Source organism: Bufo gargarizans, chromosome 2, assembly GCF_014858855.1.
Source record: "Bufo gargarizans isolate SCDJY-AF-19 chromosome 2, ASM1485885v1, whole genome shotgun sequence".
Classification (NCBI taxonomy): domain Eukaryota; kingdom Metazoa; phylum Chordata; class Amphibia; order Anura; family Bufonidae; genus Bufo; species Bufo gargarizans.
This window is the reverse complement of record NC_058081.1, coordinates 695582772-695600905: the sequence shown is the minus strand read 5'-3', so window position 1 is coordinate 695600905 and position 18134 is coordinate 695582772. Positions and strand designations below refer to the sequence as shown.

The window sequence follows — 18134 nt, the reverse complement described above, 5'->3', positions numbered from 1 at the left end:
ATCAGAGAATATGGATCGCGCTGCTCTCAGCAGCACAGGAGAGAAGGAAGCAGTCTCTCCCTCCCCCTGTGCTGCTGCCACTGCCACCAATGAGAGGAGAGAGTGGAGGAGGAGGGGCAGGGCTGTGGCCACTGCACCACCAATGATAACCAACGTTTTAATACATTACAAATGCAGGTGGCGGCAGAAACATATTGCCGGCACACTGCCTCTGACAGGGCGCTTCGATCCGTGGCAATTAACCCCTCGGGTGCCGCACCTGAACCAGCCCTTACACTGTCCTGTTTGTGTCGCATGTATGTAAAACCAAATAAAAATATGATTAAAAGCAACAATAATAAAGTTCAGCATGTGCAGGCTTCAAATAATATATTGAGGCGTGAAAGCTCATATATACCACTGACTGCAGCAATCAGTGGACATATCAAAAATTGGGCAAAAATTCAAATTTGCAACTGAAAGGCATACTCGAGAAGAGTCCTTATAAAAATAAACTTTGCATGTCTTCAATGCTGCATGTATAATAGAATTACAAAAAAAAAAAAAAAGTACAACACAAGAATACGCCAACCAACGTTTGCATGCGAGTATTAGGAATTATATAGTAGATCGTTTCCATCCCTCTACACACAGCCGAGATCCAGCTGTCAGTAGCAAGGACATATGAGATCTGTTTTCAGGTTCTGAGGTGCCACCCTGCAAGAAAGAGGTATTTCCTGAGGAAAGAGTGCCATCTCACTAGCGCCACCTTGTGGAAAAAAGCTCCTCATCAGTCAGCTTCTGACTTTTTAACAAGCCAAGGAATGACAAATTTTCCCTGATCATATTTTAAGGCTTGTTGTAAAAGTTGGATTTTGAATCAAAAGGAGCCTTTTCCACAAGGTAGCGCCAGTGAGATGCCACTCTTTCCTTGGGGGACACCTCTTAGCAGATTATTTCCCATGGAGCACTTCCAATAAATAAAAAAAAAGGCACTCTGCAAACAAAATAAAATAAATACAATAGTGCCATACATACTATAGAAAATGTACTAATGCTACGTTATAAGTGTATTTACATGCATGCTGAGCCCACTATATTTTAAACCCCTTTTTCTGTGGTCCCCATTGGAGGTATTTTAATTAGTGCAAGTATAAGGCTACATTGACACGAATGTATTTTGTTTCAGTGTCCATTCCATTTTTCTTGCGGATTGGATGAGGACCCATTCATTTCAATGGGCCCGCAAAAAATGTGGACAGCACACAGTGTGCTGTCCGCATCTGTATGTCCATTCCGTAGCCCTGCAAAAAAGATAGAACATGTCCTATTCTTGTCGGTTTTGCAGACAAGAATAGGCATTGTTACAATGAATCTGAAAAAAAAAAAAAAAAAAAAAAAGTTTTTTTTGCGGATCATTGTTTTGTGGACCGCAAAACACATACGGCTGTAACCTGCTCTCCCTGCATTTATTGGATGCTCTTCGGCACCAGATGAGGTATAATATAGTGTGGGCTCAGCATGCATGTGGAACCTGCATTCCCTGAATTTAATGGAGGTCAGTATGGCACCAGAGGGGGTAGGAGTTAGTGTAGGTTCCTGTGCTAAAGAGATTGCTTTGCCGATGGCAGACACCCACAAATAATTTTGTACAAAGTATATTTGCCAAGAATCTCACATTTACAGTATAACGTAACATCAGTACATTTTCTATAGTGGAGTATGGCACCATTGTATTTACGTCATTATTTGTGTTTGCAAGTTGCTGTTGCATTGTGTTCGTTTTTTTTGCTTTCAGCCATGGTGACGTGCACCTGCGCACTGGATGTGCTGACTAACCCCCATTTCTTTCATTGCAGTCTCTTAAAGGGGTTCTCTCACTTCAGCAAATGGGATTTATCATGTAGAGAAAGTTAATACAAGCCACTTACTAATGAGATTGTCCCTATTGCCTACATTGCTGGTTTGATTTATTTTCCATCGCATTATACACGTTTCCATGGTTACAACCACCCTGTAAATCCAGCAGCAGTGGTCGTGCTTGCACACCTATAGGAAAAAGCGCCAGCCTCTCTGGTGACCAGGACCACAGGAGAGCACATCGCTGGTCGTAAACCCTGAAAACGAGCAGTGTATGATGTGATGGAAAAACAAATCAAGCCAGCAAAGGAGGCAATATGGACAATCAAAATACATTACTAAGTTCTTTGTATTAAAAGAGTTTTTATACTGTTAAACTATCCTCAGGATCGGTCATCAGTATCTGATCGGTGGGGGTCTGACACTCGATCACCTTCTCGTTTTGGGAAGGCATGAAGCGGCACCCCCGTTATCGCTGCTGCCTTCTCACAGTTCGATACACTGTATAGCGGCAGTACTTGGTATTGCACTCAGCCCCATTCACTTGAATTGGGCTGCGCTGCACCTAGCAATGTGGTCGATGAACGTGATCTCTCTGCTTTTTCTAGGCCAGTGACAGGGTGCGACGCTCACAGGAGTGCCCCTACAGTCTCAAATCAGCTGATCGACGGAGGTCGGACCCCAACCGATCAGATATTGATGACCTCAGTAGGAAAGTATCCAAAAAACCCTTTAACTTTCTCTACATGATAAATGCCATTGACTGGAGTGAGACAACCCCTTTACGGAATTTCCAATTTCTCATGAAACCAATTCAATATCAGGACGTGCTGCAACTCACATCACAACCACTGGGTGGCTATATATAGGACAGACAACTCGTGACTCAATATCAGGAAATCAAGACCATTATAGTGAGAGGCCTAATCCACACTTGCAGTATGTCCGAATGGTATGTCTTCTGTCCTCCACAGAGGACAATGTAAATATAGCAGAACCGCTGTCCGAGCGTTACCTACATCGCACTTCCCCACTAAACAACAGTCGGGGAAATAGAATTTATAGTTTACCATCCGCTCGGCGTGCATTGATTATCTGCTCTGTCCGCGTGAGTGCTAAACCACCTGTTCCAGAAGAACATAGGACAAATAGCAGGCTTCCTCTTACACTTACTTACAACTGGTCGATGAAAGCTAGGTATTGACAACTGGCATGGATTTAGAGACATAACTCGTGGGGGCTTTCGCCTAATGTGCAAACAAGGGATAGGTTAAACTCAAAAGGTTAGAAACAGCACCATCTTCTGTTACTAGAAGAAGCACACAAAAAAAAAAACATCATATAATTTATATACAAAAAGTATAAAATATCTATATAGCTAAACACAAACACACCACTAGGACTCTATAGGGTGCGGATGCATGAGATACAAAAGATGAACGCGAGGGCAATTTCTAAATATATATATGGTGCCGATTTATGAATCAGTTGGATTGCTGGAATTCCTTGGAAACTTGTCAGGGGTTCCGCAGAAAAAAAACAGCAGCAAGAGCGGTCAATTTTGGGATGGGGAAGGCAATAGGAAGAAGCACACAATATGGGATGCTTCACCCCCACCCCTCAATAAGCGTCTGATGTAAAAAAGGGAAGTACAATAGACAGTATACGAAAGCATACAGTATTTACTAAGATATAAGTGGTGTATGGAAGGCGGGTGCTGGAATCAAAAAGCCGGCACCCGACCTCTATGACAGGGAGCTGCGGCATCTGATGGGTTAACTGCAGCAGATCGCAGCTCCCTGTCATAGAGGTCGGGTGCCGCTATTTGATTCCGGCACCCGCCATCTGTATTTGTATTAACAAGTCAGTTATCTTCATTGGTAGCGCAGTGCGCCCCCAACACCCCAGTATAATAAACATTGGTGGCGCAGTGCCAATGAGGGTTAAAAAAATAAATAAAAATTAACTCACCTCCTCCAATTGATCGCGTAGCTGCCGGTCTCCTGCTGTTTCTTCCGGACCTGCCAAAGGACCTGTGGTGACGTCACTGAGCTCATCATATGGTCCAATATCATGTGATGAGCACAGTGACGTCACCACAGGTCCTTTGACAGGTCCTGAAGAAAGAACAGGAGACCGGCAGCTACGCGATCAATTGGAGGAGGCGAGTTAATTTTTATTTATTTTAGGGAAAATAACACAGTGAATAGACTTCATCCTAGCAACCATGCGTGAAAATCGCACCGCTTGCGAATGCTTGCGATTTTCACGCAGCCCCATTAACTTCTATGGGGCCTGAGTTTGGTGAAAAACGCACAACATAGAGCATGCTGCGATTTTCACGCAACGCACAAGTGATGCGTGAAAATCACCGCTCATGTGCACAGCCCCATAGAAGTGAATGGGTCCGGATTCAGTGCGGGTGCAATGCGTTCACCTCACGCATTGCACCCGCGCAGAAATCTCGCCAATGTGAAAGGGGCCTAAGGGTGAATAGGACAATTGTTCCAGCCCCTAAGGGGGCTAATAGTAGGTTAAAAAAAAAAAAAAATACACGAACACTAAGGCTACTTAACACTTGCGGCAGTGTGATCCGGCAAGCATTTCCGGCGTCGGAACTGCCCGACGGATCCTCCGATCTGGATGTGACAAAGCATTTGTGAGACTCATCCGGATGCGGATCCATCTCACAAATGCATTGCAAGAACGAATCCATCTCTCCACTTGTCATGCGGACAGACGGATCCATCTTGTATCTTTTTACACATTTTTACCGGTCTGCGCATGCCGGATCTGGCACTAATACATTCCTATGGAAAAAAAATGCCGGCATTCAGGCAAGTTTTTTTCGCCAGAGATAAAACCGTAGCATGCTACGGTTTTCTCTTTTGCCTGATCAATCAAAATGACTGAACTGAAGACGTCCTGATGCATCCTGAACGGATTACTCTCCATTCAGAATGCATTAGGATAAAACTGATCAGTTCTTTTACGGTATAGAGCCCGTGACGGAACTCTATGCCGGAAATGAAAAAACGCTAGTGTGAAAGTACCCTAAAATATTAAGTTTAAATCCCCCCTTTCCCAATTTTACATATAAAATATATAAACAATAAATAAATAAACCTATTATTACATAGCGCTGCGTCCGAAAAGTCCAAACTATAAAAAAATATCTCCTATGTGGTGAGCACCGTAACAGAAATAAATAAATAAAAACCATGCGATTCGCCATTTTTTAGTCGCCTTGTCACCCAACAAAATAGGATAGGACTGCTCTATTATGGGCCGAACGTTTCATAAAAAGCGAAATGCACGCAGCTTTTTTTTTTTTTGCGTGGTATTGAGTATCGCAATACTTTTTTATGGTGACGAAAGCAAATCAAAATTTTGGTATCGAAACAACCCTACGCTGATCTGATCGGCGTAGCGTTGTCACGATACCAAAATTTTGATTCGGTTTCAATTTGGCCATTAAAAATATAATTTGGCTCCTAAATTTTTTAGTTCAGGAACCAATGGCTACTAGGTATTTTTTTTTGTCTGGAGCACTGTATATTCATAAGCAGATACTCCATACTTGAATCACTTAAAGGGGTTGGCTGGGTTCAGAGCTGACCCCAGACATATCCCCATTTTCACCCAGGCAGCCCCTCCGAAATGAGCATCGGAGCATTTCATGCTCCAATACAGCACAGGGCAAGGGCTTTTTTGTTTATATTTTTACACTGCTAGGTGGAGGCTTCTGCCTAGCAGTGCTGTCAGTGATGTCACTGGCACTGATGGGTGGGCTTTAGTGCTGCCCTAGCCATTTTACAGACTAAAGCAGCGCTAAAGCCCGCCCATTAGTGTCGGTGACGTCACCAGGAACACTGCTAGGCGGAAGCCTCCGCCTAGCAGTCCCTATGGAGAACACGGTACGTCACCGGATCTACAAAAAGGGCCTTTGCCCTGCGCAGGGCAAGGGAGAGCATCGGAGCATGTCAGGGGGGCTGCCTGGATGAAAACAGGGATATTTCCGGGTTCAGCTCTGAACCTGGACAACCCCTTATAACATGCCTCACACCGTTTGAAGGCCATACTGTATAACAAAATAAAATAAAAGCCAATGGAGATCTCTGGTTAACCAAATTATCCCCTTTGAAAATTTAGTGTTCAAAAACAGGGGGTGCCCGCAGAAGTTCTGGAAGGTGCGGGAAGCGTGGTGCACATCACCTCTGACAGTGTTCAGACATATGCATTCTGTCCATGAATCTACAATAATGTATACCACCATGTATGCACAGGTATTGTACTTGATCAAGGCTTTATTCACTGTAAGAGACATGTAAGCATCTGTAATCTCTAATGCAGGTGTGCACAACCTGCGGCATGCGGCCCCCAGAGCCATGGTTTGTGGCCCCTGTCCTGCTGGCCAGAAACACAGCTGATCCTGCCCAGAGCGCCGCACAGCGGATGGTTCACAGGTTTTTCTCCTGCACTGTAGCAGGAGCGGAAGGGTCGCCGGCTATTAGTGAGAGCGGGGAAGCCGAGGAGAAGACAGAAGCGCTTCATCAGTGCTTCTGCCTTCTCCTCTATGGATGCTCTGCAGTGTGGACCTGGCAATCACGTGATCTCTGGGTGTCTTTTTTTTTTTTTTTTTTTTTTTTAAACACAATAAAAGCACAGAGCCCTATAGTACAGGTATATTGCGGACATGGTAGCGGCGATCTAGCCGTGCATGTCCGCAGCTCTATAACCGAAAACGAGGTGACAGAATCCCTTTAAGGCCTTTCCAAGCCTGGTCATTAAAGTGTTAACCAATAAGTGCCTTACCCACTAGCAAGATAAAGTTGCTTACTGGTTGTGACATGGCGCCTATAACTGGATTGGCAGGAGATGGTAATAACCAGTGAGCTCCGTCCTCTGCAGTGAAGGAAAGTACTGATTTATGACTAGGAGGCAGGGTGGAAGGAAATGTCGATACTTTTCTGGTAAAAATGTTTTTAAACAAGTTCCTGCAGCATGGCCTCTGAAATAGAAGATTCATACTTACCTGCTCCACTCCCCTCTGGTCCTCTGCGCTGCCCCCGCTGCCTCCATCTTCTGTTTCTTGCTCTGTTTACACCTGGCAGTGCATGGCCATGGTCACTTGCACGGCTCCAGTCAATGACTAGCTTCAGAAGTGACACGCTGCTTGTGGCCAAATCACTGCCTAAGCTAGTCATTGGCTGAAGTGGTGTATGACCAGGTCCATGCACTGCCAGGTGTAAACAGTGGGGGCAGTGCGAAGGAGCGGAGCGGCAGGGAGCAGGCAAGTATAACTCTCCGGTTTCAGGGGCTATGCTGCAGCACGATATTTGGGACAATTACTGGGAACAAGTCTTCATTGGAGCGCTCATATCTTCTGTCTGGCCGGTATAATCGTGCAGCTGATCAGTCGATAAACAAGTAATTGCTTGTTTGTCGGCCGATTTGCATATTTTACGAGGATGAAAGATTATCGGCAGCACATCTCCCTGTGTAATATACAGTCATGTGAAAAAATTAGGACACCCTTTGAAAGCATGTGGTTTTTTGTAACATTTTTAATAAAAGGTTATTTCATCTCCGTTTCAACAATACAGAGAGATTAAAGTAATCCGACTAAACAAAGAAAACTGAAGAAAAGTCTTTTCAAGATCTTCTGTAAATGTCATTCTACAAAAATGCCTATTCTAACTGAGGAAAAAGATAGGACACCCTCACATGTATTCCCTCTTAAATTGGCTCAGATCTCACACAGGTATATCACACCAGGTGCACATAATTAGTAGATCGTTACTCTGCATGTTGAATGAGGCTTGCCCTATTTAAACCTCAGACATTTAGTTTGGTGTGCTCCTGACTGTTGAAGTGAGAGTGAGCACCATGGTGAGAGCAAAAGAGCTGTCAGAGGACTTCAGAAAAAAGATTGTAGCAGCCTATGAGTCTGGGAAGGGATTTAAAAAGATCTCAAAAGATTTTGAAATCAGCCATTCCACTGTCCGGAAGATAGTCTACAAGTGGAGGGCTTTCAAAACAACTGCCAACATGCCCAGGACTGGTCGCCCCAGCAAGTTCACCCCAAGAGCAGACCGCAAGATGCTAAAAGAGGTCTCCAAAAACCCTAAAGTGTCATCTCGAGAACTACAGCAGGCTCTGGCTACTGTTGATGTAGAAGTACATGCCTCTACAATCAGAAAGAGACTGTACAAGTTTAACTTGCATGGGAGGTGTGCAAGGAGGAAACCTTAGCTTTCCAAGAGAAACATCGAGGCCAGACTGACATTTGCCAGAGATAAAGTTGACAAAGACCAGGACTTCTGGAATAATGTTCTTTGGACAGATGAGTCCAAAATTGAATTATTTGGACACAACAGCAGAGGACATGTTTGGCGTAAACCAAACACAGCATTCCAAGAAAAGAACCTCATACCAACTGTGAAGCATGGAGGTGGAAGTGTCATGGTTTGGGGCTGCTTTGCTGCAGCAGGACCTGGTCAGCTCACCATCATAGAATCCACGATGAATTCTACTGTGTATCAGAAGGTGCTTGAAGAACATGTGAGACCATCAGTTAGAAAATTAAAGCTGAAGCGGAACTGGACCATGCAACATGACAATGACCCAAAACATACTAGTAAATCAACCAAAGATTGGCTGAAAAAGAAGAAATGGAGAGTCCTGGAATGGCCAAGTCAAAGTCCAGATTTGAATCCCATTGAGATGCTGTGGGGTGACTTGAAAAGGGCTGTACATGCAAGAAACCCCTCAAACATCTCACAGCTGAAAAAGTTCTGCATTGAGGAGTGGGGTAAAATTTCCTCAGACCGATGTCGAAGACTGGTAGATGGCTACAAGAACCGTCTCACTGCAGTTATTTCAGCCAAAGGAGGTAACACTCGCTATTAGGGGCAAGGGTGTCCTATCTTTTTCCTCAGTTAGAATAGGCATTTTTGTAGAATGACATTTACAGAAGATCTTGAAAAGACTTTTCTTCAGTTTTCTTTGTTTAGTTGGATTACTTTAATCTCTCTGTATTGTTGAAACGGAGATGAAATAACCTTTTATTAAAAATGTTACAAAAAACCACATGCTTTCAAAGGGTGTCCTAATTTTTTCACATGACTGTAAATGAAGGCGGAATGACTGTGGCAGCGATCATTCCTCCCCAGTCACTTTGCACTGGCTTGTGTAATAGGCTGATGAGCGCCGATCAACATTTTATTTTTAATTTGCGGCCCATTGAAATAAAGCGGTGACAATGCGGCCCCCAGACCGAAAAAGATTGTGCACCCCTGCTCTAACGTATGTAAGGCTACTTTCACATTAGCGTTTTTAATTCAGCTATTAAGATCCGTCATAGGATCCCGATAGCTGAAGAAAACGCTTTAGTTTTGTCCTCATTCATTGTCAATGGGGACAAAACTTAATTAAAGGGGTTCTGCACTTTCATTTAACTGATGATCTATCCTCTGGATAGATCATCAGCTTCTAATCGGCCGGGGTCCGACACCCGGGACCCCCGTCGATCAGCTGTTTGAGAAGGCAGCGGCGCTCCAGCAGCGCCGCGGCCTTCTCACTGTTTACCGCCGGGCCGCTCGCCCACTGACGTCACGACTTGTATCAACTAGAGTGGGCGCGGCTAAGCTCCATTCAAGTGAACAGAGCTTAGCCGCGCCCACTCTAGTTGATACAAGTCGTGACGTCAGTGGGCGGGCGGCCCGGCGGTAAACAGTGAGAAGGCCGCGGCGCTGCTGGAGCGCCGCTGCCTTCTCAAACAGCTGATCGGCGGGGGTCCCGGGTGTCGGACCCCGGCCGATTAGAAGCTGATGATCTATCCAGAGGATAGATCATCAGTTAAATGAAAGTGCAGAACCCCTTTAAACGAAACGCAGTAAAATGCATTCTGTTCCGTTCGGTTGTGCTCCCATCGCGGACAGAATAACGCTTTTTCTGTCTGCAATGTGGCGCAGAGCAAGACGGATCCATCCTGACACACAATGTAAGTCAATGGGGACAGATCAGTTTTCTTTGACACAATAGAAAACGGATCTGTCCCTCAATTGACTTTCAATGGTGTGCATGACGGATCAGTCATGGCTATAGAAGACACAATACAATTGGATCCGTTCATGACGGATGCATGCGGTTGTATTATTGTAACAAAAGTGTTTTTGCATTACACCACTCCATCCAACACTTGGCGACATTAGGCTTGCATACAGCTGCTCGGCCATGGAGACCCATGCCCCATGAAGCTCCCGGCACAGCACAGTTTTTGTGCTGATGCCAATGCCAGAGAAAATTTGGAGCCGGCCTGAGTGTAGGCAACTTATGTACTTATGTACTGCGTGTCTCAGCAACTCCGCTCTGTAACTTTACATGGTCTCCACTTTGTGGCTGAGTGGTTTCGGTTCCTTCCACCTTACACTACCACTCATAGTTGATGGAGGAAGATCTAGGAGGGAAGGAATTTCAGGAACTGACATGTGGTAGCGGTGACATCCTATTACAGGACCAGGTTGAAATAAACTGAGCTCTTTAGAACGAGCCACTCTCTCACAAATGTCTGTAAGGGCCGAAGGAAAGGCACAGGGCTGGGTTTTACACACCTGTGGCAAAGAGACTGATTGCAACACCTGAAGTCAATGATTTAGAGGTGTGGTCCGTACTTTTCTCCATATAGTGTATTTTACATATGGACCGGTACCTAAGGCCCCTTGCAGACGAACGTCGCGGATTAGGTCCGGATACGTTGCGGGTGCGTTCTGGGAAAATTATGCGATTCTGCAAGCAAGTTTCGTGAGTTTTGTCTGCGATTGCATTCCGTTCAGTTTCCCCCCCCCGGGGGGCGAGGCAAGTACTGTGTCGCTTCTGATGCAGCACAGACGCCGCATCTCCCCATTACACAGATGAAAAACAGCCGGCGTCAGGAGGGGGGCCGCCTATAGCAGGCCATGACACGAATGAGTCTCCCTAGCATCACCCGCGATGCCAAGGAGGCTCGTTCCCGTTGCAGCCTGCTATTGGCTGCGCAACTGGCAACGCCTCCCCTCCTGGATATTTTTATCCACAGAAGACGAGATGCAGCAGTGGCCGTGCCAGCATCAGAAGCAACTCGGTTGTGGGGAGCAAGGTAAGTACCATCTGTGTGAGGTACTTGGGCATATGGGGGGACATTATAGGTCTTGGATAAGCCCTTCAAGGGTACCTGTACTGTCTGCCCAGGAGTGGGCAACTTCTTTTTCTTTAAAAAGTTTTATTTTTTACATGTCGCTCTTCTGGCGTCATTTACCTCCTGTCTCGAGTATGTGGGTGAAGTGACCCAACACATACAGGGCGACATGTGGAAACATAAATCCTCTAACTGCTGTAATAAAATTAGGTGACCCATTCCTTATGTTGTCACCCCATTATCATGTTAGTCAACTACTGTGTCAGGTGTTAGAACAGCTATGCTGTGTGGTTAAGTGCAGCGTCAATGCAGGGGATAGAAGCACGAGGGCCGTGCCGGCTTCTTTTCAGTAAATGCTGCCTTCTGAGACTGTTCCTTTAATGGCAAATGACTGCGTAGGCAAAAATACGTTGAGACAAGCTTACCGAACACTGAACGGAATAAAATAAAAAATAAAATAAATCTTTTAACGTAAGCTGAGAGCTACTGAAAACAGCAGTTCTCACTCTGAAGGAACCAGCTGGTCAATGCCCTTTGATTTTAATGAGCTCCAGGTACTGATATGGATAAACTCAATTGATTTGTATATCGCTCATCTCATGAGCCACTTTTATAAATAAATAAAATAAATAAACTTACTTTATACTGCGTTGCATCCTTAAGCCGAAAGTAACAACTCCAGAAGATCCTGAAAAACAAAAAAAACAACAATTAGGTTTTCATTACATACAATATATGGACACAAGTACTGGTACTCCTACACATTACACCTACAGGAGCTTTTATGACACCCCACTCTAAACCCATAGGTATTAATATGAAGTTGGTCTACAAGATTCTGCAGGGTATCTGTGGGAATTTTTGCCCATTCACCCAGAAGAACATTTATGAGGTCAGACACTGACGTTGGAGGAGAGGACCAGGCTCGCAATCCCTGCTCTAGTTTATCCCAGAGGTGTTGGAAAGGGCTGAGGTCAGGGCTCTGCGTGGTCAGTCAGGTTCTTCAACCCTAAACTCACCCCACCATGCCATTATGGACCTGTGGCACAGTGATGATGGAAAAGAAACAAACTGTTTATACAATGTTGGAAGCATGCAACTGTCCAGAATGTCTGGGTATGCTGAAATATTAAGATTTCCTTTTACTGGAACTAAGGGGCCTAGGCCGACCCCGAAACACAACCAAATAGCATTACACCTCCTCCACCAGACTTCACAGATGGCACAATGCAGTCAGGCAACGTTCTCCTGCCGTTCACCAGACCGACAGAGAAGTGTGATCCATCTCTCCACAGAAGACTTTTCCTCTGCTCCAGAGTCCAATGGCGCCAGGCTTTACCCCACTCCGTCCGACGCTTGGCATTGTGCTATAAGGCAGCTGCTCGGCCATGGAAACCCATGCAGGTGCTAGCAGTGTTAACCAGCTAAGACCCGCCCACAATGACCAGGATCGGTGATCATTCCAATCCAGGTTGTTTAACCCCTCAGATGCTATGGTCAACAGCAACCGTGACAACTGAATGAGTTGTCTCAATTCGGCAAATGGCATTTATCATGTAGAGAAAGTGAATACAAGGCCCTTACTAATGTATTGGGATTGTCCATATTGCTTCCTTTGCTGGCTGGATTCATTTTTCCATCACATTATACACTGCTCATTTCCATACAACCACTCTGCAATCCAGCAGTGGTGCACATGCTTGCACACTATAGAAGGAGGCACTGGCCCCTCCGCTGGCCGGGACCGGGGGAGCACATAGACCGGCACTTTGTCTTATAGTGTGCAAGCACGGCCACTGATGCCGGGTTGCAGGGTGGTCATAACCATGAAAACTAGCAGTGTATAATGTGAAGTAAAGAATGAATCCAGCCAGCAAAGGAGGCAATATGGACAATCACAATACATTAGTAAGCGCCTTGTATTAACATCCTCTAAATGATAAATGCTATTTGCTGAAAGTAAGACAACCCCTTTAAGAGGGAGGGGCCTCCTTCTGACCCTTAATCATCTCCCTGTTATGAAATTGCAGGGTGCCGATCAGTAGTCAAGGCAGCCTATGGCCAAGGTCACTAATATCAGATCGGTGGGGTATTAGAAATTCAAATCAACACCCTTTCCCAATTTTATCACTCATTTCCGCACCCCATCGCATCTCTCTCCCATCTCCAAATGCCTGAATTGCTTTTTTTTTTTTTCTTCTCAAAATCACCCCAAAAAAATTTGAAAAAAAATAAATAAATAAATTATCCAGCAAAAAACAATCCTCATACAACTGGGTGAACAGAAATGTAAAAAAGTTATGGTTATTGGAAGGCGGAAGAAAAAACTAAAGGGGGAGATTTATCAAAACTGGTGTAAAAGGGAACACTGGCTTAATTGCCCATAGCAACCCGAGTGAACTTTTCATTTTCCAAAGGAGCTCTGAAAAATAAAAGGTGGAATCTGGTTGCTATGGGTAACTAAGACCGTATTGATAAGTCTCCCTCACAGTATTTACAGTGCCAAAGCGATAGGACAGTATCCAGAAAACACTATTGGTAGTGGCTGCAGAATTTGACAGCCTCAGGGGGTATGGGGCCCCTGTTCTCATGATCGGTGGGGGGGGGGGGGGCGCCCAGCGATAAGTGGCTGCACCAATATAATAGTTATCCCCTATTGTCTAGTGTAGTAAACCAATTACAGTCCTTGTATTAGCTGCGGGCCCTGCAGCTATTATTAGGCCCCTTTCAGACAAGCAAATTCCACACATCGGACTCAGTATGCGGCAGCTCCCGTCCTGACCTCCCAGCACTGACGGGGGTCGCATAGCATTATATTGATTGATGATGCTACTGTATGTAACAGTTCTGGAATGTATTGGATAACTGACAGCATTAGGTCATTGTTATCCCATACATTCCAGAACTATAAGGGTTACATAGCATCATAAATCAATATAATGCTATGCGATCCCATTAGTTCTGGGAGGTCAGGACAGGAGCTGCCGCATACTCACGCTGCCAGTCCGATGTGTGGAACTCGCTCGTCTGAAAAGGGGCCTAAATGTGGATCCACAACATATGATAAATGCAATAAAAAATAGCTGCGATCTTAGGTTACTTTCACACTAGCGTTTTTGTCTGATCCGGCAGTGATCAGCAAAAACGCTTCTGTTTGTGATAATACAACCGTCTGCATCCGCTAAGAACCAACTGTCTAAAATAGCCATGACGGATCTGCCACTAAAACCATCGTAAGTCAATGGGAACGGATCCGTTTTCTTTTGTGATCCGTTTTGGTCTGCATCCGATGTCAGACAAAATAAGATTGAAATGAGATTGACCGATTATCGGCAGATATTCAGGATTTTAAAACGTTATCGGCATCTATTTTGCCGATATAACGATAACGTACTGGGAACAAGGATTGCGCTGCTGACAACGCTCTCCGTGTTCCCTCAGCAGCAGCACAGGGGAGAAGGAAGCAGCGTCTCCCTCCCCCCCTGTGCTGCTGGTGCTGCTGCTGCCGCCGCCAGTGAAGAGACAGATAAGAAGGGGAGGGGCGGTGGCCACTGCGCCACCAATGATGTTGTTAACTAACTCATTCATTCAAATTGAACAGGAGGCGGGAGCTGCAGAATCACATTGCCGGCTCCCGACCTCTATGAGCGGTAGCTGCGATCCGCGGTAGTTAACCCCTCAGGTGCCGCGGATCGCAGCTACCGCTCATAGAGGTCAGGAGCCAGCTATGCGATTCTGAAGCCAGCTCCCGCCTCCTGTATATGAATAAATGAGAGATTTATCTTCATTGGTGGTGCAGTGCGCCCCCCAGTATTAGACATTGGTGGTGTGGTGTGGTGCAGTGCACCCCCCCCCCCCCCCGGTATTAATCATTGGTGGCAGTGGCCAAAGGGTTCCCCTCTCCCCTCCGATCGGAGCCCCAGCAGTGTAAGCCTGGGGGTCCGATCAGTTACGATGGCAGCCAGGACACTATTTAAGCCCTGGCTGCCATGGTAAGCTCCATGCTGCTGTGTGCAAAGAGCAGCAGGGACAGTGTGAGCTCCTATTCACCCTGATAGATCTCTATCAGGGTGAATAGGACAAGGGTTCTAGTCCCTAAGGGGGCTAAAAGTTAGTTAAACAAAAAAAAAAAAAATTATAATAGTATTAAGTATAAATGAAAAAGAAAGATTAACAAAAAAAAATACCTACACATTAACAATAAATTCATTTTCAGTAGATGTGTAGGAATTTTTTATTTATTTTTTTAAATGAAAATTCACAGAATATCGGTATAAATTATCGGCTATCGGCCTTAAAGTTCACAAATTATCGGCCCTAAAAAAATCTATATCGGTCGATCCCTAGTCCTGACGATGTGTCAGGAGGAAAGTGCAGCGCGGTGCAGGCCGGTGGGTGACCACGGAGTGGTGAGTAATAGGAAGATCTTCACTCCCGCTCCGTGGTCACATGATACAAACAATTGCGTGTCGAATTACTCGATTAAATCGACTTAAGTAATTGTTTCAGCCCTACTGCGGTTTTCTATGGTATGGCAGCCCAACCAAACGGAAAGGAATGCATTTCGGGGCCCTCCATTCTGTTTAATTTTGTCCCTATTGACAATGTTTTTATCTGACCAATTAAACTGCATATTTTTGAAATCTATGTCTGGACTCCTATATACCGAGGACACGTGTACCATGCACTGACACTATAAGGCGAGAACACCTATTCTAACCACATACAGGCAGCATCCTTTTTAACAGTCTTTACAAACGAACACATTTTTATTTTTCATATTTTCATTGCTTACTTTTTTGATGACTTATTGATTAGAGGAGTTCTCTCACTTCAGCAAATGGCATTTATTATGTACAGAAAGTGAATACAAGGCATTTCCTAACGTATTGTGGCTGCCTTCATTTTTCCATCACATTATACACTGATCGTTTCCAGGGGTTACGACTAGAGATGAGCAAAGCGAGCTGATGGGTTAGGGTTAGGGCACTGAGGGGGGGGGGGGCCCCGCTGCTGCAGCACTGAGGGGGGGGCGCCCCGCTGGTGCAGCACTGAGGGGGGGGCGCCCCGCTGGAGCAGCACTGAGGGGGGGGCGCCCCGCTGCTGCAGCACTGAGGGGGGGGCGCCCCGCTGCTGCAGCACTGAGGGGGGGGCGCCCCGCTGCTGCAGCACTGAGGGGGGGGCGCCCCGCTGCTGCAGCACTGAGGGGGGGGCGCCCCGCTGCTGCAGCACTGAGGGGGGGGGCGCCCCGCTGCTGCAGCACTGAGTCGGGGGCGCCCCGCTGCTGCAGCACTGAGGGGGGGGCGCCCCGCTGCTGCAGCACTGAGGGGGGGGCGCCCCGCTGCTGCAGCACTGAGGGGGGGGCGCCCCGCTGCTGCAGCACTGAGGGGGGGGGGGGGCGCCCCGCTGCTGCAGCACTGAGGGGGGGGGGCGCCCCGCTGCTGCAGCACTGAGGGGGGGCGTCCCGCTGCTGCAGCACTGGGGGGGGGGCGTCCCGCTGCTGCAGCACTGGGGGGGGGGGCGTCCCGCTGCTGCAGCACTGAGGGGGGGGGGCGTCCCGCTGCTGCAGCACTGAGGGGGGGGGGGCCCCGCTGCTGCAGTACTGGGGGGGGGGCGCCCCGCTGCTGCAGCACTGGGGGGGGGGGCGTCCCGCTGCTGCAGCAGTGAGGAGGGGGCGATACAGATTTCTAACCCTCCATAACGGGGACCTGATAACACACCGGAAGAGTTATGGGGCAGCCTGCGCAGTCACGTACAATGGCCGCCACACCAACACAATCTGTTAAAAAAAATAAAAAAAACCAGTAAGAGCCCTGACCTCAACCTGCGAGCGACTCCGGGCCTTACGTCCTCCACACCGCGTTCAGCTTTCGCGCGAAAACCAACTTCAGCTCTGCCTCTGCCGCCCGCCCAGCGCCTGTCATCAGCACCACGTGACCCCCACGGCCTGACGTTCTGCACGGTCGCCAGGCAACGAGTACACGGCAGATGCGCAGTTTGTGGCGGCAAAACGGGCAGAGAGGGCTATGCGCACACCGCACACTGCGCAGGGCTTTATGGCGCCATAAGAGGGGTCCGTGTTTCCTTCTTCGGCACCATACCCCCATCATATGGCGCTGTACACGCTGGGGGTAATTTATGGAGCTGGTAGGCCAGTTTTCTGGCATAAACCTTTAAGCGATAATTTCTTGAAACCCAGGGTTTTGCTCAATTTTTCCGCCACTTTTAGTAGGTGAGGGAAGTCAGCCACCTCAGACTTAGGCCTCCTGCACACGAACGTTTTTTTACACGGTCCGCAAAAACGGGGTCCGTAGGTCCGTGATCCGTGACCGTTTTTCCGTCCGTGGGTCTTCCTTGATTTTTGGAGGATCCACGGACATGAAAAAAAAGTCATTTTGGTGTCCGCCTGGCCGTGCGGAGCCAAACGGATCCGTCCTGAATTACAATGCAAGTCAATGGGGACGGATCCGTTTGATGTTGACACAATATGGTGCCATTTCAAACGGATCCGTCCCCATTGACTTTCAATGTAAAGTCTGGAGTTCTGTTATACCATCGGATTGGAGTTTTCTCCAATCCGATGGTATATTTTAACTTGTAGCGTCCCCATCACCATGGGAACGCCTCTATGTTAGAATATACTGTCGGATATGAGCTACATCGTGAAACTCATTTCCGACAGTATATTCTAACACAGAAGCGTTCCCATGGTGATGGAGACGCTTCAGGTTAGAATATACAAAAAAACTGTGTACATGACTGCCCCCTGCTGCCTGGCAGGTGCTGCCAGGCAGCAGGGGGCAGACCCCCCCCCCTGTTTTTAACTCATTGGTGGCCAGTGGGCCCCCCCTCCCCTGTTGTTAACTCGTTGGTGGCCAGTGTGCGCACCCCCCTCCCTCCCTCCCTCTATTGTTTTAATACATTGGGGCCAGTGTGCGCGCCCCCCCCCCAACCCCCCCTCCCTCCCTCTATTGTTTTAATACATTGGGGCCAGTGTGCGCGCGCCCCCCCAACCCCCCCTCCCTCCCTCTATTGTTTTAATACATTGGGGCCAGTGTGCGCACCCCCCCAACCCCCCCCCCCCCCTCCCTCCCTCTATTGTAATCATCATCGGTGG

At 47.1% G+C, this 18134-nt stretch overlaps 1 protein-coding gene across 1 annotated transcript in view; it reads right to left on the bottom strand.

Annotated features, from left to right (window-relative positions):
* LIG1 (DNA ligase 1) overlaps positions 1 to 16963 on the bottom strand; it is a 130035-nt gene extending 113072 nt beyond the window's left edge. The window contains exons 1-2 of the mRNA XM_044282402.1: positions 16836 to 16963; positions 11657 to 11705 (exon numbers count right to left, since the gene is read on the bottom strand). Of these exons, the coding sequence (XP_044138337.1) occupies positions 11657 to 11673 (17 nt within the window). The 5' untranslated portion in view covers positions 11674 to 11705; positions 16836 to 16963. The remainder of the gene's footprint in view (positions 1 to 11656; positions 11706 to 16835) is intronic.
* Between the last annotated feature and the right edge of the window lie 1171 nt (positions 16964 to 18134).